The following is a 27,726-nucleotide window of genomic DNA, read 5'->3' as shown; positions in this document are numbered from 1 at the left end:
TTCACATAGCTTGTCTGATATTAAGTTGGTGTCACCTGGTTTAGTCACTCTAATTTCCCACAGCATGACAGAAATCATTTTTAGTAACTCATTACCCATTTTCGTGTCAAGATAGAACAGCAGAACAAACACATAAATCAGACAGAAAAATTTACTTAAATACTCCAGAAAAAGGCAAAAATATGTAGAATTCAATCATAACGCCAGCCAAGATAAGATGACAGCTGTAAAAAAATATAATATATTAGAACATGAATCTGAATTGCATACAGAAAACGGCCTTGCATTTGTGAGTTTTTTGCCAGTGTTACTTGTTGGTCCCATTAGGTTTAATATAATGAAGAATTGCTTATCCCAAAATGTTTTGTGAAAAATTGAGACAAACAAATAACAAAAACAATTCAGTACCAATTTAACATCCGGTGGTCTCTCTCGTTCAGCCAATGGTAATGCTAATATTCGCTGCTCTTCAATAATACGACTTGCTTTTCGATCCTGAAATTTTAGGATGGTTATAATAAGAGTTCAACATGTAATATGATCAGTCTTAGACAATATCTTTAGATTTCAGCAAATAGAATTGAAGGATAAGTTATCATTTTTATCCCAGGAAGAGGAAAATCTATGGGACGACTTAATCATATGGCGTAGGAAATAGTGATCCAGTTATTTTTTTAGATGCATAGACATGCTGATGGACGAAGCCTTAACCAAACGGTAGCCACATGAACCACACTACGATGGTGACGAGTCCATAATTGTTCTCCAGAGTATTCGAACCCGCACATGGTAATGAGATTGCGGTGGCAAACAAATTCCCAATGCTTAGTGTGATGCGCCATTGCCCTTCCAACTTTGTTAATTCGAAGGGTGAGCATCGAACAGCAGGATAGGTGGAAGTAAACATCTATGGCCCTGATGGAAATGAAGGTTCTAAAAATCCTGCTGCACTCGAATGGTTCCTAAAGACGATAAAATTTAAAAAAAACATGTTGTGGAGAAGACATTTCTTAGTTTGCGGCTATTTGCATTATGTTTTAACACCCTATGAACTTCCTTTTACATTCATATATTCCAGAATCTCCGTATTATTACCTAAACCATACTCCCATATTCAGTATCTTGCATACTTTGCATAGAAAATGTAGCCTCATTGAAATATAAAAAACTCTATATGACTTACAGTCATTACTTCTCTGACTGCCAACAGAGAAAAGATGGCATAGACCCACAATCCTGGATATTTTACATTTCTCATATAATCATCTTGTTTCACTGCATGCTCTGCTTCAGTGCCTGCATTTCTCAAAGACACAGCTCGTCGCCTCAGAGAACTACCTGCAAGCAAAAGCATATACCACAATATAATTATGCAAAATACCAATCAAGATAGAATATAACTTTCCAACAAAAAATTCTGTGAAACTAAGTTATATAGGAGACGTTATTTTGGAAAATTCTCAAATATGACACAGCATTCACATCAGGTCTGGAAGCCATAACTTTTTTTGGAACTTTTATAATTTTCTCACATTTATTATTTAGGCTAATGTTTCATAGAAGTGATCATACCAAAAAATCTTAATGGCTAAAGAGCCCAATGCATGTGTAAAAAGTGAAGCTGAGGAGCTGGAGCCTCAACCAGTTTTTGATTTAGATGTCGGACAAAATATTAATTAATATATAACTTGACTCCTTAAATGCAAATTTTATGGCACAATCATTCAAATTTTTGAATCAAAATTAATAAAGTAGCTGTGAGCAAAAACTATCACTGATTACTTAGATTAGTTTCAAAATTTTATTTTTATTTCTGATTCCTCGTTAAATTATATGCTTACAACTAGGGCTGTCCAAAATCGAATATTTTCTTGATTCAGTCGAACCGAATAATCGAATATTATTGCGCAATCCTAAATAGGATAGGATTTTACATATTTATCCTGGGGAGAGGAAAGCCGATAAGACAGCTTATACATATGGCGAACCACGGCCTCTCGTCCAGTTACCATTCCAAGTCGGGTATGGGATTAGTTATATTGTTTGTTTTTGGGAAGCATGGACTTGGTGGTGGAGGAAGCCGTAACCGGCCAGCGGTTACGTGAACCACCCAACGACGGCGAGGAGTCCAGCAATCCTCTCGCACATAACCATCCCTGCATGGGATTCGATCCTGCGAACCCACGCAGAGTAATTAGAGGTGCGGTGGCGAGCGTATTCCTAACGCTTAGCCCGTTGAGCCACACCGCCGCGCCAATCGTCTCTAATGTACAATAAAATTTTCCTCTTCAATATTGTGATAACGTATGTGCAGTTATATCTAAATTATTGCAAATATTTTGCATAACTATGTTTCCAGAGTTATAAATGGGGATCACAAGCCTACTTGAACTGGTCAAAAAATTAGGGTTTCGAAAACTATTAGTATTATTAACTAAATATTTTTTGTGTAATTTTCACTAAAATGATAAACAACTATTAATATAGATATAACTGTTGCCCAAAAAATTCAAAATTGCATTTCGGGAACTCACAAATTCAGAGCTAGTAGCTAGTTTGATGACCATATCTGCATATTGTTGCTGTATAACAGCCATCAACTCACAAGAGGGCAATTATTTGTCATAGTGATGAATGGATGAAACAAAGCATTGCCATTAGAAAAAATTTCAAATTCTATTGGAAAAAGGTATTGGACCTCCAAAACGTGTTTCAGTCCTGTAAAATGTTCCTATGATTACTGACTTAACAGCTACAAATCGAATCTCTTTATAGAACTGGCGTTTTTGCTGGCACAAAATGTGCCCTTTTCTCCTTGTGTTCTCTCAAAAAACGTCATCTTTGAATAATTTTCACCGATAACCTTTCATTTATGACCATGCATGAAATGAATAATTACATGTCACTGGGCAATACAGCAATAGGAGAGACCTTTTTGCAGCAAAGAAAGCGATAGAAACATGTTTTTGCTTGCCCGGTGAAAAAAGCGGTGCAAAGGTGGTGGTGAGGCGCATTATGTAGCAAATTTTAGCGATTCGTAAATTGGCTGAAAAACGCTTCGAATAATTTGTGATTCGATTTCGAATATTCGGTTCGCTTGGACAGCCCTACTTACAACATAACATTTCAATCAATACATAATTCGATTGTATATGAATAAGCATTGAAATATCGCATTTTTAATAAAATTTCAAATAAGACAACTACTATGATCGAGCGAAATAGTTTAGAATGTAGAATTCATATAATATTAGGTTGATTAAACAAGTTCAATATACATAATTGAGAGAAAAGGTCTTACCTAAACTCTTAGTCAGCCTTCTGACTAGGGCAGACATCCTGACACTTTAGCCTCCAATGAATACTGGAATACGAGGCCAGTATGGCCTTACGAATAAGATGAAGCCTTCTTCTGTGAACACTGTTATTCATGTTAAAAATAAATTCCAGTAACAGTTAGCAAAAAAGAAATAAAATGGATCATTATTAATACATGTGATATGATATAACATTATAAATAAATGGAAAATCCACATTTGAATTCCAAAATCATACAGTAATATAGTGTTAGTCTACAATCATAATTAAAGAGACCATGATCAGTTTTCAAGTTATCCTCAAAATATCCTTGTTAAAAAATTATACAGTTACCGGTATGTCAAATCCTTTCCATTTAGAATCCATGAATTATACAGTGTACCGGTAATTTATATCCAAATACTGAACTCGGCTCAGTCCAAGTTCCCAAGGCTGACGGACAACTCGACTACACGGACAACTCGACTACCTGGAGACCTGGTGAGCACTAAAAATATCAAAAACGCATTTCTATAGACCTAAAACACCATCGTAGAAAATGCGAAAAGACGGACAACTCACCAGGTCTCCAGGTAGTCGAGTTGTCCGCCTCCCGTTCCCAAATCCCAACCTGATCAAAGTAATTGATGTTTTTCTGACCTTTGACCCCGCCAAAAAATCTGCCAAAAAAGTATATTTAACTGTGAAAAAATTATTGCAACTAGAAAATGTAAACTGTCGAACCACATTAAGAAGTGAAAAATTATCATGAACTCATTTTTTTAAAGTGCAATTGTGTTTATGTGTCATATCGTGTGGATAAAAAGTGATGTTTTCATTAATAAAAAAAAAAAAAAATCTGCCTCATCGTTGCTAAACTTTTGTGTATATTTTGAAAGTGGTTATGTCTGGTGGCGTGTACGTAATCGTATATAGTAGTCAGATTCAGATTTTTATTTCCGTCGTGCATGAAATATTGTACGAATAAACAGTGGAAATAAATCAATCGAGAGAAATTGATGTACAATAATTCGACTGAAATGGACGAGGAGCCGCGAATAAACTATGAAGTTACCTTGTCAGCGACACCGAAATCTCTCGTCTACTTGTATATGTAACAACTTCGTGAATCGCGCTTTTAGAACAAAGGTTTGAGAATGATCCACGCTCTCTCATACAAGTGTTGCTTAGATCAATGACATAAAACAACATGATGCGCAACTCCGGCATTTTTAGCCGAAGATCGTATTCGATAGCACGCTCCAATGCACATACTTGACGAGACGAAAACGAGCGGATGTGTGTTGCTTTCAAGGCATAGCACGAATGGTGTTCGAGGTTGCTTCGACAATTGTTGTGGTTTTTAATGATATGTGGAGAATTGAAGGTAAAAATAAATCGGAAAAAAGTAAGGTAAATACTATTGTTGTATATCACACCCGGGCATCGCACTGTTAAGTACATGCGGAAAAGCCAGCTTTTGTCAAATACTACGAAGTTATTAATTCAGTACGGTACGTAGTTGCCCATTTGCCGAAATTGCATATTTACTTACCCCTTATGGTTTCAAATAGTTCATGCACCTCCATTTAGATTTTTTTAATCAGTGAGGATATATACTTATTGCTGTAACATACTATTGCTCATTCACTTTTATTTGCGTATTGAATCAACGGGTTAACAAGTTCACCTAAAATTTCCTCATACCGGTCTATATTGTCTGATCTCTCAAGTATTTGGAGCCACGAATGCTTATAATTTTCTGACTAAACCCCTTTATTAGTTAGTTTATATACCAAATTCAGTAAAACATTTTTTACAAAAAACATAAGATATTGAATTTATTAGCTTTTCCATTCTGAATCATATAGACTGCTTTATTTATTCTTAACGAAAATTAATACATCTCCTCTCCTACAGATGTGAAAGTTGTGGACAGACCTGTCTAAGCATTGTGAGACTCCTGCAGCACAAGAGGCAATAGCAATAATAGTGAGTATATCAATCAAGAAATTAGGCCGACATAAAACAAAACTTTCAACTATTCGTCTAACCTCAATTTCCTATTATTTATTCACAGGACAACTGTAGCTGAAGGGGAGATATCAGAAGTCTGGCGACATATCAGTGACAGTTTGATTCCAAGAAATATGATTAGAATACGCCATAAATGTTTGCAATAGAAGAACAACCTATGGAGAAATGCAAAGACATTTGACCCTCCGGTAAAGTTGTGTATGGCCCCTACATCCTGCAGGGCTTGAGGGAAATAACTAAAAATTCCAAAGCGTAAGATTACATAAGCGGTCTTCTTTGTAAAAAGGCACAAAATATGCCAGACATACTTAAAACAGCTTTGAAAAATGAGGATTACGGTTCACTGACTACACCTGTGTTATATTTGGTTCATCAAATTTTGGTAGTACTATAGAAGAAATTCAGAAAAGGGTATAATCATGATTCATGATAAAATAATGTTATATATTTTGGACAACTTCAATCTAGACCAGGGATGTCAAACTCGCGGCCCCAGAGAACTTCCAGTGCGGCCCTCGAACGCTTAACAATAATTGTAATAGTATTTTGGAATTTTTTTTATTTAAATGTAAAAGATTTTTCAAACCTTTTAAAGTGAAATTGAATATTCACACAGAAAACAATTTACTGAAAGTAGTTTTAGAAAGGTAATTTTTTTTGTTCACATTTTGACTCAATTAAGAATACACATCAAGCTAGCAAAAGAATACTGAATAAAACACTTGAGTGATTAAATTAAAGTACACGAAGAAGGTGGCATTTTCGAAGAAAATGGGAGTTGCAATATTTCTGCATTTCACAAAATTCTGAAGCACATTGTTTAATTTGTCATATTTCCATCAGTACAATGAAAAACACAATAAGCTCAGCAGTCAATATGACAAATTCGAAGACCAACTCCGAACAGAAAATTTCCATGTGTTTGTATATTAATATAAATATGCAACGACTTAGTTACTAAAAATCAATATCAATAATAATTCAAGCAATCCTATGCCATGCAATGTAGCGTGAAATGTCTTGTCGAAAAAATCTGTCATTTGTTTTTTTACTGATCTATACATGAAATGATAAAAGTAACTTTTTTGCATTACTGGAATTAATTAAACTTTTGCAAAGATACAGATTAACCCATGATCATGCGACCTCGTTAGTTAGAGTTGGTACTATAAAATCATTTCAGCCTGGCCTTAGTATGCTGGTGACACAAAGAAGATGCCAAACGTCAGGACAAATGTAATTAAAAAAACATTGAGTTTATACTGTAGTATTTTTGTTAATTTTAGGTTCATATATTTAGATTAAGTCATTTTTAGTGTATATATTATTCTTTCCTTAACCAAGGCTTGTTCAAAAATGATTTTGATGGTTGTACATGGAATTTTATGATTTTTTGTAATAAATACAGTAACTTGCAATAATAGTGGAATGCAAATATTAATATGTAATTGCATTTGAAATTAAAGAAAATAATAAAACTTAATCCAACTGATTAGTTGCATCACAATATATGTCACAAACTAAAACTATCTGAAAAATATCTCTCGAGTATACATTATCAAAAACTGTTTGCGGCCCTTTTTACAATTTCCAACATGCAATGCGGCTCTCGAAACCCATGAGTTTGACACCACTGATCTATTCTAGACGATTCAAGCATTGCTTTGGGAAATAATATCACTTCAATTAAATTGAAAAAAAATCTCGCTATATTAAATACAAAACCGTTGCTATCATAAAGGTAAACCAATTCAGCCACTCGGAATATATTGGCCTTCACAAAGCAATGGAGGCAGAATTGAGAGTTCATGAGCTATGCACTTTTGTTCTTTTCTTTGTCTTAAACTTTTCATACTCCACAGCCTCTATTAATTTTTTTAAAATTTTAATTACCATGTGATGGCCATACATACTGTATCTTTGTATTTTCTGTCATGATGTATTATCTCAATGTGTCAAACTTTTAATTAGTGTGTATATTTTGCTTGCAGATGACATGAATGTATTGTCTTGCTTATTACCTCAGCTTGGAGTATTGACAAGAAAAAAGTGCCCGTAAATTACGTAAAAAATGTTTAACTCTTTGATATAATCAGAATTCACATTTAATAGGAATTATAAACAGCCAACAATCAATGAGAATTATATGCAAAAGTCCTCAGATTGAATTTGTCTTCTAAAATCGGAGGAAGGCAAAACATATAGGTAGTTTCCATTCACACAAGTCTTTCAAGAAGACTTGCTCGAGACAAACTAAATGAGCATCGTCAGGTGATTGGTAAGGCTGCAAGTTGAATCAGCCCTGCAATCTCCTGCATAGAAGATAATATTAATTAGCGGGCTATGAGCTAAATTCCTAAATTTAGACACAAACCTATCTACGAGGCATTATGTACCAGTAATGTTACCTACGATTAACTGAATATGTAATATGTCTAATAAATTCACCTACTAAAACAAGTTCGATAGGTGCAAACTTTGTGTTATGGAATTGTATCACAGCACCTTTAAGAGAAGTAAAAACAGTTTTGCTGTTTTGCATGACACCCTCTTTAAATGAAATTTCAATGTTTAAGCGCAAACATTAAAATTACTAACTTTGAACTTTGTCATTATCTGCAAAATGTTTCACACAAATCTTTACGCTATCGCGTTTGTAATATTCTCTGATAAAAAAAACGTCTATGATGTTCAGAATTACTCTTTACAGCTTGTCTGCCATTCCAGCTTCCCAAATGAGCAAAACTTCTCAGATATAGAGATTATTTTCTTTCGTTACAGGCGCAAAAAGGCAGGTACTACACGTAAAGAAGACGCCGAGTAGCAAAAGCAAGCGGAAAACCGTCGCGAAAGGCGACGAGAAATATGTGCATTGGAGCGTATCATGAAATACAATCTTTCTCATGTAGTCTTATGGAGTGACGTCAGAGTTGCCTATCATGTTGTTTAATGTCATTGCTTAGATTTACAATATATATCAATTCGGAATGCTTCTCGAGTATGGGCCGATATGAATGATTTAATCTCAATGCCGTTATCAAATGCTCAACAGTTAACATTAATAGTAAGTAGGGCTGGGCATTTTCGAATACCTTGTGATTTCAGAATCGAATCGAATAATTTTTTCGAATCGAATCGAATCTCGAATACTTGAAAATATATAATTGTAAGCGACTTTATTATAGTAATTGGTCCTCTCAACAAATGAATTACTGAAGACATAGAATAAATCACTCAGACAAATTACTGAGCGTTCACACAGAATAACAAACACGTTTTATCAACAACTCACTACAGAAAATAGTCATATGTTAGAATTTCGTTGAAAAAATATGACTCCTATGAAAAAAAAATTGGGGATTTCACCTCAACCATTAGCGGAAAGATAAAAACAAGATGGCGGCGATTCGATTCGAATATTCGATTCGAAATGCCCAGCTCTAATAGTAAGTGGCCTACTCTATCACTAAGAATGATGTATAAATACGAAAATCAAGTGCTTCATAACCAACCTAAGACTTAATGCAGTGCGGTATCGAACGAGTCAAATAATTGAATCAAATCATTGCCCAAAGCTCGTCAAATGTGTCATACGGGAGTGATGATGGTCAACAACATATATTTATACATCATATTTAATCCAAGAACTTGATATCAAAATATGACGACGGCTTAATTAAACCGAATGAAAAGTGCTTCATTGCTTTTTTCGTTGGATAATCGACACGTTACTAAGCCAAAACAATGAGGTATTAAATTTCCAATTGACAAAACATACCGGGACCATTGCCTCGGTACAATGCGTGCTCATGGATACACATAATAGTGCCAAGCAGATATTTGGCCGCCCATTTCACGTCGACGCTGATTGCTGTTTTTGATGTGGCATCAAGGCGGGGCAACGGACGATTAAATGGATAAAGTACTCGTTATTTAATTAGTGTGCTTTGAGGTTGTACCGAATCTACAGTCGTACTTGCAGGAACAAAGAATGGAAAATTTTGATGTCTTCCGTTTCTGCATGTGCAGAAATACTGATGTTGATAAGGTAATTAGTTGATTGGTACATTTGTTTTAAGAATATGCATTTAGGGCCATTACATTCAGAATACGACAGATAATCGTTTTATTCTATGATATTTAAGTTTTAAAAATCTCAAGGTGATAAGTGGTTGATATTGATTTTCCAACTGAGTAGTTTTCGCGCTATAACATTTTATTTAATCGCCACTGAGTTGATAAGCATTTCGACATTATGGTTAACTGAGAATTAGACTTGTTATGACGCCAGCGATACCAGTACATATAATTAAACACCTAACGATATCACCATATAAAAAGTACATGTTCGGAAGCCCCTAACCCTGAGTTGGGTCCCGGAAGTTGAACTCACCCCACATATATATAATTCGTCAGGCTAATAACCGAATTGCGTAAGTCATTTTTGGCGATTTCGAGTTTTTTTTATAAAATGGGTATCTATGTAATGCTGCGCACCTGTCTGTTAACTCAGATTTTATTTTAAGAATTCCGAATTCCATAAAAATGGAAATCTTGTATGACATGCACCTTCGTGCAATTGTTTCGTCATAATGAATAATCATTGTTACCGCAAGACTATTGTGACGTCACAAAGGCAAAGTAACCTCGCCGAAGTATTATCGATATTTTGCATCTCAGATTCCAGCTTAGCGCTTATAAATTTGAATTTATACAACGGTATAGGAAGGCGTGCACTTGTGATATTTACTGTCAGAGTCCAATTCACCTTGGTTGGCTTTTATATTGGGTGCATTGCTGTTTTATTCTTTATATTTAATCTTAGACTTATTTCGATGGGTGTGCAGAGCGTGTTATATTGATGAAATATATATTTTTAAACATAAGAAATAATGTAATTGAAACTGATTAGCTATTTCGGGGATTAGACATCGTAGATACTGAGAATTACATTCGTATTTGGAATGTTTAGTTTTCAGGACTGGTGCATGTAGTCAAGTTGCAAAATTGCGTATGTCCGCAAGTTATAGACACATTTCTGCCGAAGTCACAGTGCGCCATTATGACGTCACATAACTGCATCATACAAATTAACTTAAATTAGGCTACGATCAAAAAATTGCACCATGGAAAATTATTCAAGCTCAATGGCATAACAATATCATTAGGAAGTTTTTTACGGTTTTCGCAAAACTGCTAAAAATGACTTACGCAATTCGGTTATTAGCGTGACGATATATATTTGAGCGTAACGGACGAATGCAGTGTAGTCTCTTAGAAAAAAATATATATATACCAGATATTTTCACTATCTATTATACACATATCGCAGCAGATTGAAAATGTTGAAACTAAATCGACATATGAAGCAACAAAAGACAAGGGGAAAGATTTGACAAAAGACAAAAACAGGTAAGAACACGATTTCGTGCCTGCTTTGTACTGCATGCTGTAATTCTACCCGACGAACATGAAACTTGACATTATTTTGTAGATAGATGAATTTAAAAACTTCTCAAATGCATATACGCAAAATAATAAAATAGGTTTATCATATTTATACTATATATAGTATAGATCAGGCCTGCCCAACCTTTTTCGTCTCGCGGGCCACTTTCATGTGACGAAATTCGTTGCGGGCCACAAACGTTTGTACCTAACATTAATACCAGCTAAGTCTTGATTTCGGTGTAGGTAATTTATATGATACATAAAAGGCAAGTTTATTAGGATAAAAATCAATCAATTTAATAATTACTTTCTGGTTACTGAGTGGGGCTGGCAAATTATTCGAATATTAGAATAGCAGTTTACTATCGAAAATCTGGTAACGCGGGGCGTGGACATGACACTTGCGGTTTTCTGACGACCACGCGAGAACATACACATCACCCCGACATTGAAGGGTATATTTGCGTTATAGTGTTTCTATTCATTCATTTCCAGTAGCTATGATACTGCCTCAATGTTTACATAAGCATAATGTGCGCCAATGTCGCGGGAATATCAAGTTATGTGGACCGTTTCGTAAAATTTGAAACATCAATACAAGTGTTTAATGAAGTAACATTACAAAGATTTCTGGACGAATAGCCTATATATACTGATTTGTGACCAATATGCAGCAATGCAATTAAGTCAATTTCATCAGAATTATTGACGGATACGCAGTGACGACATTTCCAAAATCTATTTAACCCAAACATTAGATAAAAAATACTAACATAAAGGACAACGAGTCCCAAGACCAAACCAAAGATATTGTTAACCTTTTATTTTACGTTGGCGATAAAAACGATCAAAGCAGACACGTAAGAAAACAATCAGAATGAAATTAAATTGCAAATTTAGGCTCCAAATTCATTCCTATAATTGCGCTCAGCGTTCGTCCTCAATGATCGCACAATATCTTTCGATTTCGTCGAACAGAACGCTCAGTTCTGCGAGAAATAAAAAAAACTGACGTCTATTTCCATCAGGGTGCAAGACTTGACACATACGTAATAATAAGATCCGGCATTTGAATATAGATCAGTGCTCTTCAACCTTTTTGTTATTGCGGAACCCCTGATATCATTTTTCGTTTTTTATGGAACCCCAAATAATAAAATTAAAAAAAACACGAAATACTCGTGACACGAAATATTTGTAATTCAAATATTTCCACCTCAACAACGAAACAGAAAGAAGGTAACAAGCGTGAAATTCAATGACTAGGTTGTTCTTGCATTTTCTTTGCAATCTTTTTGAATCGTGGTCCACGGCGCTCAAAGCAATTCTCATACTCATGTCTATACTCTTTAAACAACTTCGTTTTCGTTATTAATAGTTGTTAAAGCAGAAAATGCTGATTTACACAAATAGGTATTGGGAAATTGACTCAGAAGTTTTAATGCATTTTTGCAATTGCTTACCCTCTTTGTGAAGAGAAATCCAAAAATATTCCTTTCCATTTTTTCGAAGGTTTTCTCAGAATTAATATCATTACGGATATCTAGGAGTCCTTCTTGCTGTTGCGCACTTAGGAATTCATCCAAAAATGGAAAAGAATAATAATCATTTTTTGCAACTTTACTGGCCCAGCAGTCATTTTTTCCCTTTACGCGGAACCCCCAAGGAACCCTATAAACTCACGGAACCCCACTGCATGTGTTGCGGAACCCTAAGGTTCCGCGAAACCCCTGTTGAAGAGCACTGATGTAGATAGATGTCAGGAATAATCACACCAAAATCACGAAACATACTTAAGCCTATCTATTGAATATAACATGGTAAAAACATAAAAAGTCTGCTTACAAACCCATAGGGCGGGCCGCAAAAAACAGTCCGGTGAACCGGGTTGGGCAGCCTTGGTATAGATGAATTTTAGAACTTATTGAAGGCATTTTCCTCATTCAGATACAAAGAAGCGCTATATAGAGCAGATTAGTTTTTATGTAATCCAATGACGCTTGTAAAAGCATGGTGGCGTTTGGGAAATATTCGTTCGATATTAATACCGATTATAATATCCCAAACGCGCTATCAGATATCAATTCAACAGAATCCTTGATAAGGTTAGCAAAATATATAACTATAATATTCGGGGGAATGGTCAATATACGCTGGTTTGGGGCATGGTCAACATGCTATAATAAGTTTAATCTATTTGAAAAGTTTCTTTTGTAACTTTGTATAAATAATCATATTTGCAAGTATCAGGTATCTCACGATTAGTATATAAACATACGATTTAGGAGTGCAACAATTACAAATTCTGACGTAAAAGTTCGTTTTGCCGATAGTGAAGATGGACAAAGCAGCCTGGATTCGAATAGCACGGAAAACGAAAAATTCGATAGAGAGAAGGTATCTAGTCGGACTATAAAATTTCATAGGGTGATATATTTTTATTCCATTTTCCGATGATTATAGAGGAATTCGGTACTATGCATGCATTATAGAAAATTGATTAGTCAGCATTCTGAAATTGAACTCTTTTGAAAAACCTGTTTGATTTCAATATGAGTTCAGCATATTATGGCCATTTATTGAAACGAAAAACGAACTCGTTTGATACAGGGACGATGTTCATTTTAGGCGGTGGCACGAGATTCATCAAACAATTGTCATGTATTGATACAACAATTATATTGATTACAGATGTAAACTAACTCTTTTGTTTCGTCGAATAAAAGGTAAATGATTAAATATCCATTGTTGATGATATTCGAAACGAGCTATCTATTCTCAACTAATGGCATATATCGTAAAGGTGATCGAATGAATAATGGCTTGCATTGTTTGATAAAATCACAAAAAAAAGATAATTAAACAAAAATTTTAAATAATTCAGCTTAATGAAATTAATATTTAATTATAATGCTTATATCAGGTTTGTTCAAAAGATGTACAAAAATCGAATATCACGAGGCCTAAAGCAGTCAGTTTCGAGGACACCCTTCACCACGAAGTATCGACACTCCTTGCAAATGGATATGGAAATAATGAAAAGAAAAAGACGTCCAAGGATCCAGAATTTGAGGCTTTGCATACTCTCGTACGGAACAAACGAATATATTTACGTAAGCAACACGCAAAGCTGAAAATAGACTTGAACAGTTTACAGACGATGAGAGAAATATTAGATTCCTCGAAATGTGCCAATAGCGCCAATTTACCAGATGTTGTGTCTACGGAAGGGAATTACCGGTACTCTGAAAACGATTTTTTGGGAACTTTCCGGCAAATATTCAACGGAGCTATTAATGACATTTCTGCACCATCAACAGAATTGCAAGAACTAACAGTTAAATACACTAAGTTGTTGTCACAATCGGCCAGTGGCAAAGATATATCTGACGAAGACGATCCGTCTCAAGTGGAAGGCGAAAGTGAAAGATTAGTGCACGACAGCCAGCGTATAATAGAAATGTTGAAGAAAGGCATGGAAATAGCAACAATACAACATAAGTTAAAATCTGCGCTTGTGAGCCAGAGTGCATCGCACAAAGAAGACATGAGCATCCTGGAATCTGTGTTATTGCAGATGCAGAGATTCAAACTTAAACAAGGACTTACGTTTGAAGACAGTCAATCACAATTTTCATCTCATAAAGACGGTACTGCATGTACATCAATTCGTGACATTTTTAGAGAATTGTTCGACTCTGGTAAACTTTTGAAATTAGAAAAGAAATGCAAACTAAAACTTGCAGAACTTCACATAGAAGCCCTCGAAAATAAGTATCGCGAAGATGAAGTTCGAAATCAACTTAAAAAAGCAATCGAACACCGATCGGAGGAAGAATTGATTGCTGCTATAAATGAGTCAAAAGAAGTAGCGATATCAACTAGTAACGAATTACAAATACAAGCCGAAAACTTGCTGAGCGAATTGACAGATGAAGTAAGAAGATGCGAAAATGCCATTACAAACGCTATAGAACATTCGTCCATCAAAGATCTCCAAAAGGCACTAAAGAAGGCAGAAAACTTGAAAATGAAAAACTCGGCATCGCTAATCGAACGAGCTAAGTTAGCTTTGGGAAAATTAGAAGAAAGGGAAGACAAAATAAAAGAACTTGTATCGCAATTAAAGCAAGCAATGAAGAAGAAAAACGCCGAAGAAATTCAAAAAACGTTGGTAAACATCAAAAGCATGAAGGTCACTACTGGAATGAAGATAATTGAAGAAGCGACAAATTTGTTAATTTACTTACGCAAGTACGATCAGGAATTGAAAACGGGCGCCGAAGAAACAACTCGCATCCGTTTGATAAGTTTGCTGGAAAGCGACAATACCCAAGACCTTGCAGATGTGCTACTGCGAGCAAGAATGGTAGGGTTGAATAATTGTGTCGAAGTTATAGGAGCGAGGACAAAACTTGCTCAACTTCAAGGTGACAGAGACCAGTACTCAACAGAGTTGAAAAAAATTGAGGAATATGTGGAAAAGCTTATTAATCGAGCCGGTGATAACTCAGCCACTGTTGACCTAATAACAACCATGGAGCGAGCCATCGTTGTTGCTGAAAATCTCGAAGTATCGTCCGAAATAAAGCAACGTGCGAGAGGTGCGTTACACATACTTAATTCGCGAAAGGCCAAAGTAAAAAGTATAAAGGATGAGCTTCAACGTGCAGTGATGGAATGCAGACAAGAAGCTATTACATGCGCCATAAAAGAAGCAGAATCAATTCCATATTTTTTGTCATTTGATCCGCTAGATGGCCAGATATCAGCTATTTTAGAATACGCTAAAAACAAGATAGCCTCTCACGATGCTCCGTCGATGAAAAATGAGACGAATTCGGCAGTTCGTCGTGTCAAATCCAATCTGAAACGAGCAATGAGAGGAAATAATTCCGATAAGTTGCAATCCGCGATATCGTTATATAGAAAAACTGTTCCAACGCAAAAACATGCTAATACCGATAAACAGACGAACAGTCCATATTCGGAAAACGATAATGATGTCATTATTCGAAGAGCGGAAAGAAAATATAAACGGATGAAGAAACAGGAAGAATTGGCGGAAAAAGAGTGGATAAATGTTCGCAATAAAATGCGAGAAAACCTGAAATCTGCTATGCGCGGCACAGATAGGTACGTTTATTGTGTATAACCTATCTAGAATATTTACAACAATCTATCAAAATTTTAATGATTTCTGTTATACAAAGCTTATTCACCCCTTTTTTTCCAAACAAATCTCTATACAAGCAGCCACTGATATGTAGAGACCGGAGTCTATCCGGTTCGGTATTGCTCACCCAATTTATTACACCCTGAGTGCGGTGGGGAGCATGGGTCTTGAACGCGAGATGTGTCTGCGATGCCAACTCAGTTAAGTCTTAAACTAAAGCATTACCCGCTAGGCCAGGGTTCGGGAACCTTTTTGGTCAAGAGAGCCCTAAAATATACATATTTTCAATTGCATTTCCGTGCGAGCCATAAACATTTCTTCACTTAATCAGGCCTGAAACGTTTACTCAAAAGTCAACACATTTCATGTCAATATACATTTAATGTGACTTCTGATGCTGCATGTTGTCGCTGCGGGCCTTGAACGGTTGCTCACATGCAGCCCAAGTTGAAATCTACGATACTCATCAGTCATCACCCTTTTTCGTTTAGGCATCTCCGTAGTATTTTAAAACTCTATCGCTTTGTGATGTCACAATATATGTTCCAGAATTCCCATGTTTTGTCACAATGCCTATCTGATAATTCTCTTACATAACATAGACATGCGCTGGGCCCGCGTTGTCAAACGTATAGGGAATTTTTTGCCAAATTTGGCCATAAAATAGTTTGAAGTCTAGTAACAATAGTAAGCTTAATCTTAGAATAATAGATTTTTCTGGGAGCCATATGCCGTCACCAAAAGAGCCATTTATGGCTCGCAAGCCATGGGTCCCGACCCCTGCGCTAGGCCATCGTACAGTTCTGTTTATCATTTGTTCTTGCAGGGCTGAACTCTGGAAAGCAGTTTATCAATTCAAGCGGGAGCTTGGATCGTCGTTGGATAAACAAGATGAAACCTTACTGCTTAGCGCAAGAAAGCAACTGCGCGAAGTTACAATAAAACAGTTTAAAACCAATCTTAACAGTGCTTTACAGGACCGTAATTCTACTCGTTTGCAACACTCGTTGATTGAACTTGACAGTCCATCTCTTACTATGTTTCCAATGAATATGGACAAAACATTTAAAGATGATATATCGAAAGCGAGAAAGCTTTTAGATCATTTGAAAGAAATGGAAAAACTAAGAAAATCGGTATCGGACATGAGTCGATCACAACTTGCAGAAATTCACAGATATCCGAATCCACCTGAATGCGTTCGAGCCGTTATGACCGCTACTTATGTCTTACTTGGGGAAAAAGAGAAGGATTTGAAGGCAAGTCTTGCGTTAGGTACAAATGTTAGTAAGTTAATTAATTATGCTCCTTGGATTTTCAATGGCGTCATTAAACTGAAAAGTTTCATTTTTATCTATTTTTAATTAAAGCACTCTAATCATGGTTTCGTCAAATTGCCATATATATATTTCAGCATGCGGGAGTAATGTTTCCCCTTGAAATTGAAACACAAAGCTGATACTGATTTAGTTCACTGAAACATAAACACAAATATTTTCAATTTTAAACAATCAATATTTTCGCTTGTGTTTAATCCGTAATTGTGGTCCATTTATATAAATGTATAGGTAATTACAAAATGAGTTAGTATTTGTGCTCAAAATGGTCATGTCTTTGTTTCTAACGAATCAATTTCAGGAATGGAATGATGTTCTGCGTCTCATGGTAAAGATGGGGAGAGAGTCACTCACGAGAAGAGTAGCAATTTGCAGTTCAACGCATGTGCCCACTGCAACCGCTCTTCGAGTTGAAGAACTTTTATCTCGTTTTACACTCACTCAAGTACAAGACATCAACAAGGGAGCCGCGAATTTTTACGCATGGGTGAGTTTGTTTCAGGATATAAAAGTTATATTTTGGGCTTATGTTTGGTAATTTACATGCGCATAATTCTCAAACACAGTACATTTTGCACATTCTCATAGAATAAGCTAAAGCAGTAGGGTGTTGCCCACTATTATGCCATTAAACTCTTGGTACATTTTATGCTATATGGCAGTAGTCACAGAAGTTACATTTGCTTCGGGCCCGTTCGTTGCTAACTTTACAAGCGCTTCCCAACGCAACCACAATAACGACCTAATAGAGAAGGTCCTAAACGATCCAATTTTCAATAGGAATGGTTTGTTTAAGGCAATTGTAAACACGGCCAAATCATTTCTTCCAACAGGCAAAATGCATGACAAAAGAAATTCTTGAAAGGCACAAAGATGACCCCCCAAAACAAATAGTTTCAAAACAGGCGCGTGTTCCTGAGAAACCTAAAGAACCGGTTACGAGTGATTTTTGGATAAGACTATCAAGGCCAAGGTCATCAGTTCCTACTAGATCTGTGCGATCTGCAAGAGTAAATCCACGACCAACCAGTGCATTGCGATGATCAGAAGTTAACAACTTATTCAGAAAGCTAGACATTCCTATTGTTGGGCACAAGTGTTTTGAGCACGACAGTGACAGTGCCACGAATATTTTCTATGGAAAGCAATAACGTGATGTCTAGTTGAATGCACCAGAGCACTTTTCAAAATGAGATATGTTTATCAAATATACGTTCACTGTAGGGGGCCGTCAATCATATATAATTAGATACGGGTTATATAGCACTTGACGATGTCCCGCGTGCAAATGGTGAGGAACATGAGGGAGTGTTTGGGTCAGAGGCGTAGCTTAGGGGGGGGGGGGGGGCAATGGGGTACATATGTCCCCGGGCGCCAAAATGGGGCTTGCGAAAATTTCACAACAAGGGTAAAAAACAGTCTCAAGCAAGATCGCACTGGCGGCAGACATCTAGCCTTAGTACATGGCAAACTGCACACTCGGCCAGACCACTTACGTCGACTGCCGACGTCGTCAGGCACATAGCTCGCGCACGGTCAGATTTCCATCGAAATCTGGCCGGGAAACAAAGCAAAAATTGATTTGGTAACGTTCGGTAACAAAATACACGGGGTTAATTACGTGGTTCTGTATCGTTAAGTTCTTGCCTGCGCACTCCGATGTAAGTTGATATTAGTTCTGTGCTGGAGACAAATGGCAACGGAATTTGGTTGAATGATGTTAATACATGTTTTGAGTAATACGTGGTTGTCAGAGTACCGTACTTTGCGGCAGAGTTACATAATTTATTATACTGTGCTAAAAGACCCCAATGCCGTTTTCGACAATTCGACGAGATTGCACATATTTTGCAAATTTCTACGACACGGACATCAATGGCCACGAACTTTTCACCGAAATTGAAGATTGCAGAATGCTGCTCAGTAACGATGTTTTACCCAATCTGCTAATTTCTCTACAAATTTTGTCAACAATATCAGTTTCGATTGCAAGCTGTGAACGGTCTTTCAGCAAATTGAAACTTCTTTTGTCGTATTCGCGTGCATCAATGGGACAGGATCGTCTCAATGATCTTGCACTTCTAAGTGTTGAAAGGGAAACATTGGAAAAAAAAAACAGATTTTGATGACGTGTTAACCAGTTTGCGACAGTGAAATAAAATAAAAAAGTTATTGTAGACTATGTAAAAAGGTCTCAAACTCAATTTACTTGGGGGCCGCTGGGGCAGAGTCTGGATGAGTCCGGGCCGCATCAGGTTTTTCATAATAAAAGCTTAGCAACTCGTTTAAATTGTATTCCTTGTGCACTGCAACTTTAACTGTGCAGGTAAAACATGTCTGGATGCTCCTATGCTCAACAAAGAAATATTGCATTTCCCAGTTTTTTGAAATTGTCTGTGCTCATCACAAACCTTTCTGTTTACTGAAACTTCACTTCCAACGACACGTTTAGGGATGTGCAAAATTATAAAATTCCATCTTGTAATAACTGTTGCGCTGATGTTTTAAATGCCACTACCCTAACTTAGTTAGTCCAATTTAGGCCGACGGTGATGCAATTTTAAACGGTCAGTTGGGCAAAAACTTCGTGATTCTCAGATCGCCATGGCGACCAATTTAGATGTATTTTTGATTCCCTTTCCACGCAACACTCGGGAGATGCTCGCGGAACACAGTTTGGGAAACGCTGTATATTAAAAGCATTAATCGTGCTAAATGAGCTAAGTGACTTGCGGGCCGCACTAACATTAAACTTTAATATCAAGGCGGGGGCCACAAATTATCATCCCGCGAGCCGCAATTGGCCCGCGGGCCGCAAGTTTGAGACCCCCGATGTCAATCATCTTTGACAGTAACTGAGTGGGACATTATATACATATGCTCTATTTTGTATAGCTTTGCGTCTTCTTCAAATAAAATGTTCCAATAAAATTTGAATACACATATACATATATTTTTGAATAAATAATAAAATATATATATATATATAAATTTGAATGTACATATATAATTTGTTTTTACATATACTGATTTGATTGTAATAGAAAATATGATTAAACGTGGAGGTCGGGGCGCCAATTTTATAGTTTGACCCGGGCGCAAAATATGCTGGTTACGCCTCTACACCGGGTTAACTGGCACCTTGATTACAGTATAAGCCTATAAGTTGTGATGGAAATCTATCTGCAATTTGCGCTTCGGCGGTCAGCGCATGGTGCTGAGTGTTAGGAATGCGCTTGTCATCTGACTTCTAATCACCCTGTGTCAGTTCGCATGTTCAAATCCCATTGGGGCGATCATGTGCAGAACTACTCGTCGCCGTAGGTAGAGTGTTTGACGCAACCGCTAGCAGTCACGACGTCCTATTGCGTCAAGTCTATGCATCTGAATCAAATAGCTGTCTGACTAATCCCAAAGCCACATAATTGTGGCTTCTCATCGACTTTCCTTCCCTGTAATGAATATAAAAATACTATCAGAGGTTTACCACGCTTTCTTTACCCACAATGGATTCCTTTGTCATCGTCGTTGAATTTGCTTGGCTCAGCGTGATAATCAACACCTCACCAGTCTGACAATCCCATACCCAAGCAGTAACGTTGAGCTACGCCTTGCAGATTAAAATCCATACTGTGACGTCACAGTATGGATTTTTTCGCTGTTGATATCATAAACTCTCAAGTCTTATCAAAGAATCTAAGCTATGAACAAAAATATTCACAGAAATAAATGATGAAATGAATTTATTTTAATATTTATTTCTCAGCTGAGATTTCAAATATTTAAAAGATTCAACAGTGTAATGAAGACGACTCTCAAGAAGAACTTTTACTGTTTGTAATTTGTATTAGGGATTAACTCACAACATGAATAATTTGTTAGAACCACCAAAGCTGGAAGCATTCCAATTTTTTGATAAAAAAAACTGAGGGTGCTAGTTTAAGAGTATCTGCCCAAGTTGACAGTTTTAAAATAGTTTACCATCCTAGGATAGCAATAATCTGTTCAGTTCCCATGTTGCAAAACGTCTGTCATTCAACATATTCTCAGGGTCATTTCAATTTGGTCATGTATTCCCAGTTATGACCTCAAAGTCAGTTCAACACATATTATATCAGTGTTCGGGAAACTAAAGTCAGCGGTATCGACTCAAGATGGACTTGAGTCATCTTTTACAAGACTTAAGCCATGTAACACAAGGACTAAGACTAGGAAAAATTCGTTGAAATAGCAAAGAAACTTTCAGTGAATACGATTTTTCACTAAGATCAATGCTTTTTCGTTTCGATTTAAAAATGAACTTTACTACTATTCCAGTAATAAATGGTTTTGTTGTGTTGATGGTGAGGTCAATAGATGATTTAATTCCAGTTTGACTTTCAATATAATGTTGGTTTACCTCAAGATGAAGTTTTACTGTCAATTTGACTCGTATTTATTTATTTTATGGTTGAACTCAACTTATGACTCGGAAGTGAAGTGAGCAACTAGACTTTGAGGCTCAAAGTTAGGCACTTATACCTAGCAAGCCTTCTACATTGACAGAAGTCGAAATAATCCATATCTGTGTCTAGATATGCAACCTTCAACTTTTCACTTGTTGGAATCGGGACAAAATAGGTATTAATATTATCTTCGGGTTACACCAATTATATCCTCAGTTTTTTCAAATATCTCCTCATTCGATAAACTCGGATGAGCTTTTTGAAGTTCAGTGAAAACTTTGATGAAACTGAAAAATTATATAGAAAATATTATAGAATACTAAGTGTAAAAAATATTTTTTTTGGAAATCGGAGAGAAAGAAACTGGTTTTGGAGACTGTTCGAATCACAGAAGAAACATTTAAGCACCCTATGGTGAGACTATATAACAGTTACATATGAGTTTATAGTAATGTCTCCAGAAAAATCCCATACATAGACAAATTTGTACTCTTACAAAAACATGAATATTGAGCCAATAGACATTAAGTTAACCATTGCTTTAAGAAGATTAGGCTCTGTACAAACAATAAAAAAGTTGAAAACTTACGATAATGATAAATTCATTTCTTTTGGTCTTTCAATCAAATGGTGAACAGCTTCAAAATCTCCATACAATTTGTTAACAGACCTGTAATTAACCAATGACATAAATATCAATTCTAACTAAAGAATACATTCTGCTTGTTCGCAATTGCACAATGTATCGATTACAAAGGGAATTCAATTATGTCAGCTTTTATAATACATAAAAATCAAAAGAACATTATATCAGGAATTCTAAAAAATGCCAATTTGAAATTCTATCCCATGTAGTCCATATAATTCCGTCTTGCAATGAAAAATAAATAGAAAAGTACAACTGTATTAAACTGTAACAAAACATCAAATAATAGAAATAACATACGCTCTAGCCCAGTCTTCTTTATACAACAGCGGTTTTACATTGTCTGCTTGCTTGATAAGCCCGTGTTCATCAGGAGTTGGACCATGAATAAAAACCGGTTCACGCTTTGGAGGAAATGCTTCATATATATCATACCACAATGGCCTGTTTTCAGCTTTCATTACTCCAGAGCTGATCAGCTTTTTAACTCTGAAAACATAAAGAAATAAGTATGGATGATGAACAGTATAGCAATCAAGTTGGATATGTCAGTTTATAGACCACAGAAGTTTGCCAGTATATTCAACCCAGGAATTTTCCCACCATACATTGATATATCCGTCTGTCCGTAGGCTAATTGTCATGGCAGAATGGCTGAAAATCTTTCAATCCCCCAAGTCTGTAACAAAAATGCAAGAAAAATTCCCTCTGGCTTTTGATTCGTTTTTCATAGTTAATTATCATATTGAGCAGACATTTAGCTTTGATTTTTTCAAGATTTTCCAGGTTGATCTACGTGAAGACTAGTAAATGAAGTCCAAACAGCCATAATACGGTAATATGATAGTAGTCTACGCCTTATTCATATGACAGAACTACGGATGTCCAAGCTTCCGAAAACAAACAATATAACTAATCCCATACCCGACTTGGAATGGTAACCGGACGAGAGGCCGTGGTTCGCCATATGGAAAAGCCGTCTTATCGGCTTTCCTCTCCCCCGGGATAAATATGTAAATCCTATCCTATCCTAAAATCAAGTGCTTACCTTGAATAAATTGAGCCAATATTATGATTCCTTGTCCCTACAGACGCCATATTACAGCATTCAAAACTGGGTGTCTCTTAGAACTGTAGAACACAGACGGAGCCGTCTCCGTGCAACGTGTGTGCAAAGAAAAACAAGCTGAGGTTTCGGCAAAGCAGTCAGATCGAATTTCAAACGCAGGAGTCGAAATGGATTGGTACGATTCTACTTATTGTAAGTAATAAATAAAAATCAATGCTTTGTTTACTTTGGTAGGCACTATTCAAGAAATAGATGTTTAACCGACCTCTGACCCTGAAAGTTCCTTTCTGTAATTCATCATTTTGTTTTCGCAAAGATGGCTACACACTGTACACCACGACTATTTAATGGTTTTGAATATTTCCATGACGCCATCCTTTTCATTGCTACATGGCAACTTCAAGTACCGTAGTGAATGGCATGGACCTTTCCCCGAGCATCGACTTCCTTGTTTACTTCGTGACACTGGCCAATCAACAAGATGCAAAAAGTGACGTCACAATGCTCCCATTTCGCATCCGCTCAGACACTTTTCTCGCTCAGACAGATTTTCAGGCGTGGTCGTAATCATTACTTCGTTTTCGAACTCTATTCGTTAGTTTTCAGTTGTGTTTCGGAAATTTAAATATAAATCAGATAATTCAATGATTACTCTGTCTTCATAGGAGTTTTAATTTAATTGCAGTAATAAAGAATCTGTGTAGAAATAGCTGTGATAGACTGGGCTAAAATTCTTTACCGGTACTTTAAAAAAACAGATTGTTGTATGCAATAAATTATAATGATGGTTTGAAACTCATACCCCATTTTACAGGCGCCAACTCGTGAAACCACTCTTAAAATAAGCCCCGAAAATTTTGCAATAGTGAAGTATAGAAAATTTTTATGGAGGTCAAAGTTCGGGAAAGGTCCATTGGAGAATATTCCCAAATGTAATTATTTCTGCAAAACGTCGCTCTGCAGCGCCGTCCGGTCGATTTCTTTGCTTCGTTTTAATTAAAACTAATGATGAAAAACTTTTCCCGCGTGAGTAGCCTAACTGGTTGAAAATACGGACAACAGTTTGATTGCTCGATCAGACCGTAAATATATCAGACAGTGATGATTATTCGTTATCGAGAAATATGCAAAATTGTGACAGTGATTCTTTTTTAAATCTGGTCTGTAAAGTAGAATCACAACTTTAATCAAGCTTTTTAATTGGGTTGATCATAACAATCTTTCTTCAGTTGATCGACGCCTCAAACAAAATGAATTTTCATTACAATGACAAAGTCATTGGTAACTTGGCACCAGGCTCAAAATCCTGCAGTCTATCACCTGGAAACTATATAAGTGGCTCATGCTTTTGTTGCGCGTCTCGTGACCACCTGCAGGGTCGCAATAAGTTCATATCTTACTGGATGTCAAGAAGCCCTGAAATATTGTACTGGTCTTGGCTGTTTTCTGGTTTAAACGGAGATATATGCATAACCCAGTGGCGGCGCGTGGTCATTTTGACAACCGGGGCAAGCTACTGCGGGACCAAGTCACCCCCATCTACGGGGACAGGGTGAGCGCTGTAAGTTCTCCCATCATTTTATGAGTATAAAAACCATTCCATCGGTAACAACCAATCGGCAAAAGCGACAATTTTTAACGATAAGAAAGTGTCTTTAAAACCGGTCCAAGTCAATGGATTAATAAATATAGACATAGTTTATTTTGAAACCTCTTTCAAAAGGAAAGGCAATATTTACCCAGATAAATACAATGACATATTAACAGAAACTTCGGGAAAGCAGACAAAACCTAAAATAAGGTTTAAAACGTTACTATGAAGAAAGGAAAGTTAATGCAAAGATAAGGACATGCGTCGCTCACTCATAGATATATATGCTGCTAGACTTCTACTGCTTGAACATATATGCAACACGCCGCGGTTTCTTGGAAGCAAAATGCTCAATAACGCGCTGATTAAAGTCATGCATCCCAGAAATAACGTCTCTGTGAATGGATAAAACAGCCAAGGAATTTAATCTATCTTGCTTCATTGTGTTTCTGAGATACGTTTTAATACGCTTCAGCGTGCTAAATGTTCGCTCTGCGTCGGCGGAAGAAATAGGCGTCGTCAAAATGATGTCCAGAAATTTTGCAGACGCCGCAAAGGTAGTTACTAGAGTGTTATCTATGAGGACCCCATAGAGCGCGCAAGTTGATGTGATGTTCAAAAAAGTTTGATTGGTGTATATACATCGCAATTCATTTTCCAATTTACCCACGTTTATCATGGGGTAAAATTTGGAGACAGTAGCCAACAAATGGATGAGAAATTGACGTGCAAATTTTGAAAATTTTTTGGGGTCCATCAAAGAGAACGCGGCAAGGTGTTCAGTGCGCAGACAATCGCCTATTTGATTCACCAGAATGTCACAGCATTCCTTTGCAGACAAAATCAAACGCTGCGTTGTTTGCCCGCGGCGTAAAGAAGCACTCCATGTGTCGTCGTATTTTATTGTTTCCCGGATACGAGATACAGCATCGCAGAAGTCTGAAATACACGACTGCACAGACGCTCCATCCATTAGCCTTGACTGCAATGCGCCGTATAATACATCCACGTGATAGAATATTGTGGAGAAAAAAGCGAGAAAAAATGAAAACTCACCATCTTCTAGCAGACGCTTTAGACCTGCCGCCTCCCTCACAGAGCGTTCGTCCCAAACCGGAGAGCTCTGAATGCCATTGAAACACTCAATGAGCTCAGACCTAATTTCGGACACGCCCTGCACCACGCGTGATTGGAAATTCCAACGTGTTGGTGCACAAGCTGGGAGACGGCGGCTACATATCTGGCGAAGAAGGTCAGAGCGCTTCGGCGAAACGGAAAAAAATGAAGAAAACCCCGAAACATTTGCAAAAAATATACGGACGAGAGGGGTATCAAGACACATATTTTTAATAACGAGGTTAAATTGGTGTGCATAACAATGTAAGAAATGCGCATGAGGAAAATCTTCTTTTATATAAACTTGAACACCATGTTTCGACCCACACATGACTGCCGCGCCGTCATAAGTTTGAGCTATCAATTTTGACTTCGCGTTGTAAGGCTGTAACACTTTTTCCAGTACAGCCGATATCCCGCAAGCCGTGCAATCAACGATTGGTACAAAGCTGTGAAATCTCTCGGTAGGTTTACCATCTTTCACAAACCGAAAAATTACAGCCAGTTGGGAAACGCACGTGATGTCAGTTGTCTCGTCAGACTGAATCGAAAGGAACTGGCAATTCTCAATTTCCAGAGCCAAATGTTGTAAATAAATTTTATACATTGAGTCGAGCAAATCATTTTGGATATCCTTAGATGTCCCTTTCGAAACAGTTGCGGCATCAAGATGATCTCTCAATACTGTATCTAGGGATGCGGTGTATTCCGCCATATCCAAAAATACCCCTCTATTAGAAGAGCCAGCCCGTTCATCGTGCCCACGGAAGGACAGCTCGTGACAACCAATGAACTTCAAAACATCTATCAATCGATCGAGAACATGGCGGTTTTTCTCGACGTTTTGGTTGTGCCGACGAATAGAAACCGCGCGTCCTTCATCCAACTGTGCTGCAATATTAACATTTCCGAATGTTCGGTATTTTACTGCATTGTCCAGATGCTCCATAGAAGATTGATGATCCCTGGCACGCTCGGAAAGATGTTTAAGATCTCTAAAACCAAATTTACACCAATGTGAGTCACGGGCGGTAGCAAAAAGTAGGCAATAAAAACAAAAAAGTGCATTTTTGTCCTCGCTGTAACACAACCATTCGTGTTTTTTATACCAAGTTTCTGTGCAGAATGTACGCCGACGCTTTCCTCCGTCATGGGATTGTTCCAGTGAACAATTTTTTGGTTGATAAGGCCCAAGACGTTGTACCTCTAATTTTTGTTCCAGCGGCAGCTGCGAAAACGGAGTGCAAAGTAGTGCACCAACCTTATTCATTATGAGGTCTAAGGCTAAGAAATGCGAAGCCGGAAAGAAGTGAGGAGCTCAAAAAGAATGTGGAAAATCGAAAGCAAATGGACTAAAGGTCTCTAACTGATTCAAATAGCGAAACAAGCGACAAAAACGAAGGCGAGGAAACTATCAACTCTTCAAGCAACCAACGAACGAGAAGGAATGCGTGAATATGTCAACACGTTGTTGTAAGAAACGTCGGCATTGTGTCGTCATAATTTCGTGGCTAGCCCCGATCGGCCCCGATGATTTAGTAAAAGAAACAGAAAACAAACG

The 27,726-nt window shown here is 37.0% G+C and overlaps 3 protein-coding genes across 6 annotated transcripts; 1 reads left to right on the top strand and 2 right to left on the bottom strand.

The window, feature by feature from the left end:
* Positions 1-137: 137 nt before the first annotated feature.
* On the bottom strand, positions 138-3,458 carry LOC120347260 (uncharacterized). Its single transcript, XM_039417172.2, has 4 exons — positions 3,302-3,458; positions 1,184-1,338; positions 409-495; positions 138-224 (listed from the first exon to the last, which is right to left on the bottom strand). Exons 1-4 carry the CDS (start codon positions 3,336-3,338, stop codon positions 192-194), a joined length of 312 nt encoding a protein of 103 aa, XP_039273106.1. The 5' UTR covers positions 3,339-3,458; the 3' UTR covers positions 138-191.
* Positions 3,459-9,172: 5,714 nt separating this feature from the next.
* On the top strand, positions 9,173-18,514 carry LOC120347127 (uncharacterized). Of its 2 annotated transcripts, none has more exons than XM_039416982.2 (7): positions 9,173-9,382; positions 10,670-10,746; positions 13,071-13,182; positions 13,709-15,921; positions 16,788-17,220; positions 17,600-17,785; positions 18,132-18,514. In XM_039416982.2, exons 1-7 carry the CDS (start codon positions 9,326-9,328, stop codon positions 18,339-18,341), a joined length of 3,288 nt encoding a protein of 1,095 aa, XP_039272916.2. In that variant the 5' UTR covers positions 9,173-9,325; the 3' UTR covers positions 18,342-18,514. The 2 variants fall into 2 exon arrangements, with proteins under 2 accessions (XP_039272916.2, XP_039272915.2); XM_039416981.2 differs by having other exon boundaries at positions 10,667-10,746.
* Positions 18,515-21,036: 2,522 nt separating this feature from the next.
* LOC120347254 (small ribosomal subunit protein mS23-like) lies at positions 21,037-23,895 on the bottom strand. Of its 3 annotated transcripts, XM_039417164.2 has the most exons (5): positions 23,724-23,895; positions 23,438-23,641; positions 22,690-22,878; positions 22,333-22,413; positions 21,037-22,030 (listed from the first exon to the last, which is right to left on the bottom strand). In XM_039417164.2, the coding sequence occupies exons 2-5, from the start codon at positions 23,485-23,487 to the stop codon at positions 21,928-21,930; spliced, it is 423 nt and encodes a 140-aa protein (XP_039273098.2). In that variant the 5' UTR covers positions 23,488-23,641; positions 23,724-23,895; the 3' UTR covers positions 21,037-21,927. The 3 variants fall into 3 exon arrangements, with proteins under 3 accessions (XP_039273098.2, XP_039273097.2, XP_077974252.1); XM_039417163.2 differs by having other exon boundaries at positions 23,438-23,894; XM_078118126.1 differs by lacking the exons at positions 23,438-23,641; positions 23,724-23,895 and adding an exon at positions 22,998-23,305.
* Between the last annotated feature and the right edge of the window lie 3,831 nt (positions 23,896-27,726).

Source organism: Styela clava, chromosome 11, assembly GCF_964204865.1.
Source record: "Styela clava chromosome 11, kaStyClav1.hap1.2, whole genome shotgun sequence".
In the NCBI taxonomy this organism is placed as follows: Eukaryota; Metazoa; Chordata; class Ascidiacea; order Stolidobranchia; family Styelidae; genus Styela; species Styela clava.
This window is presented reverse-complemented; position numbering and strand designations above follow the sequence as displayed.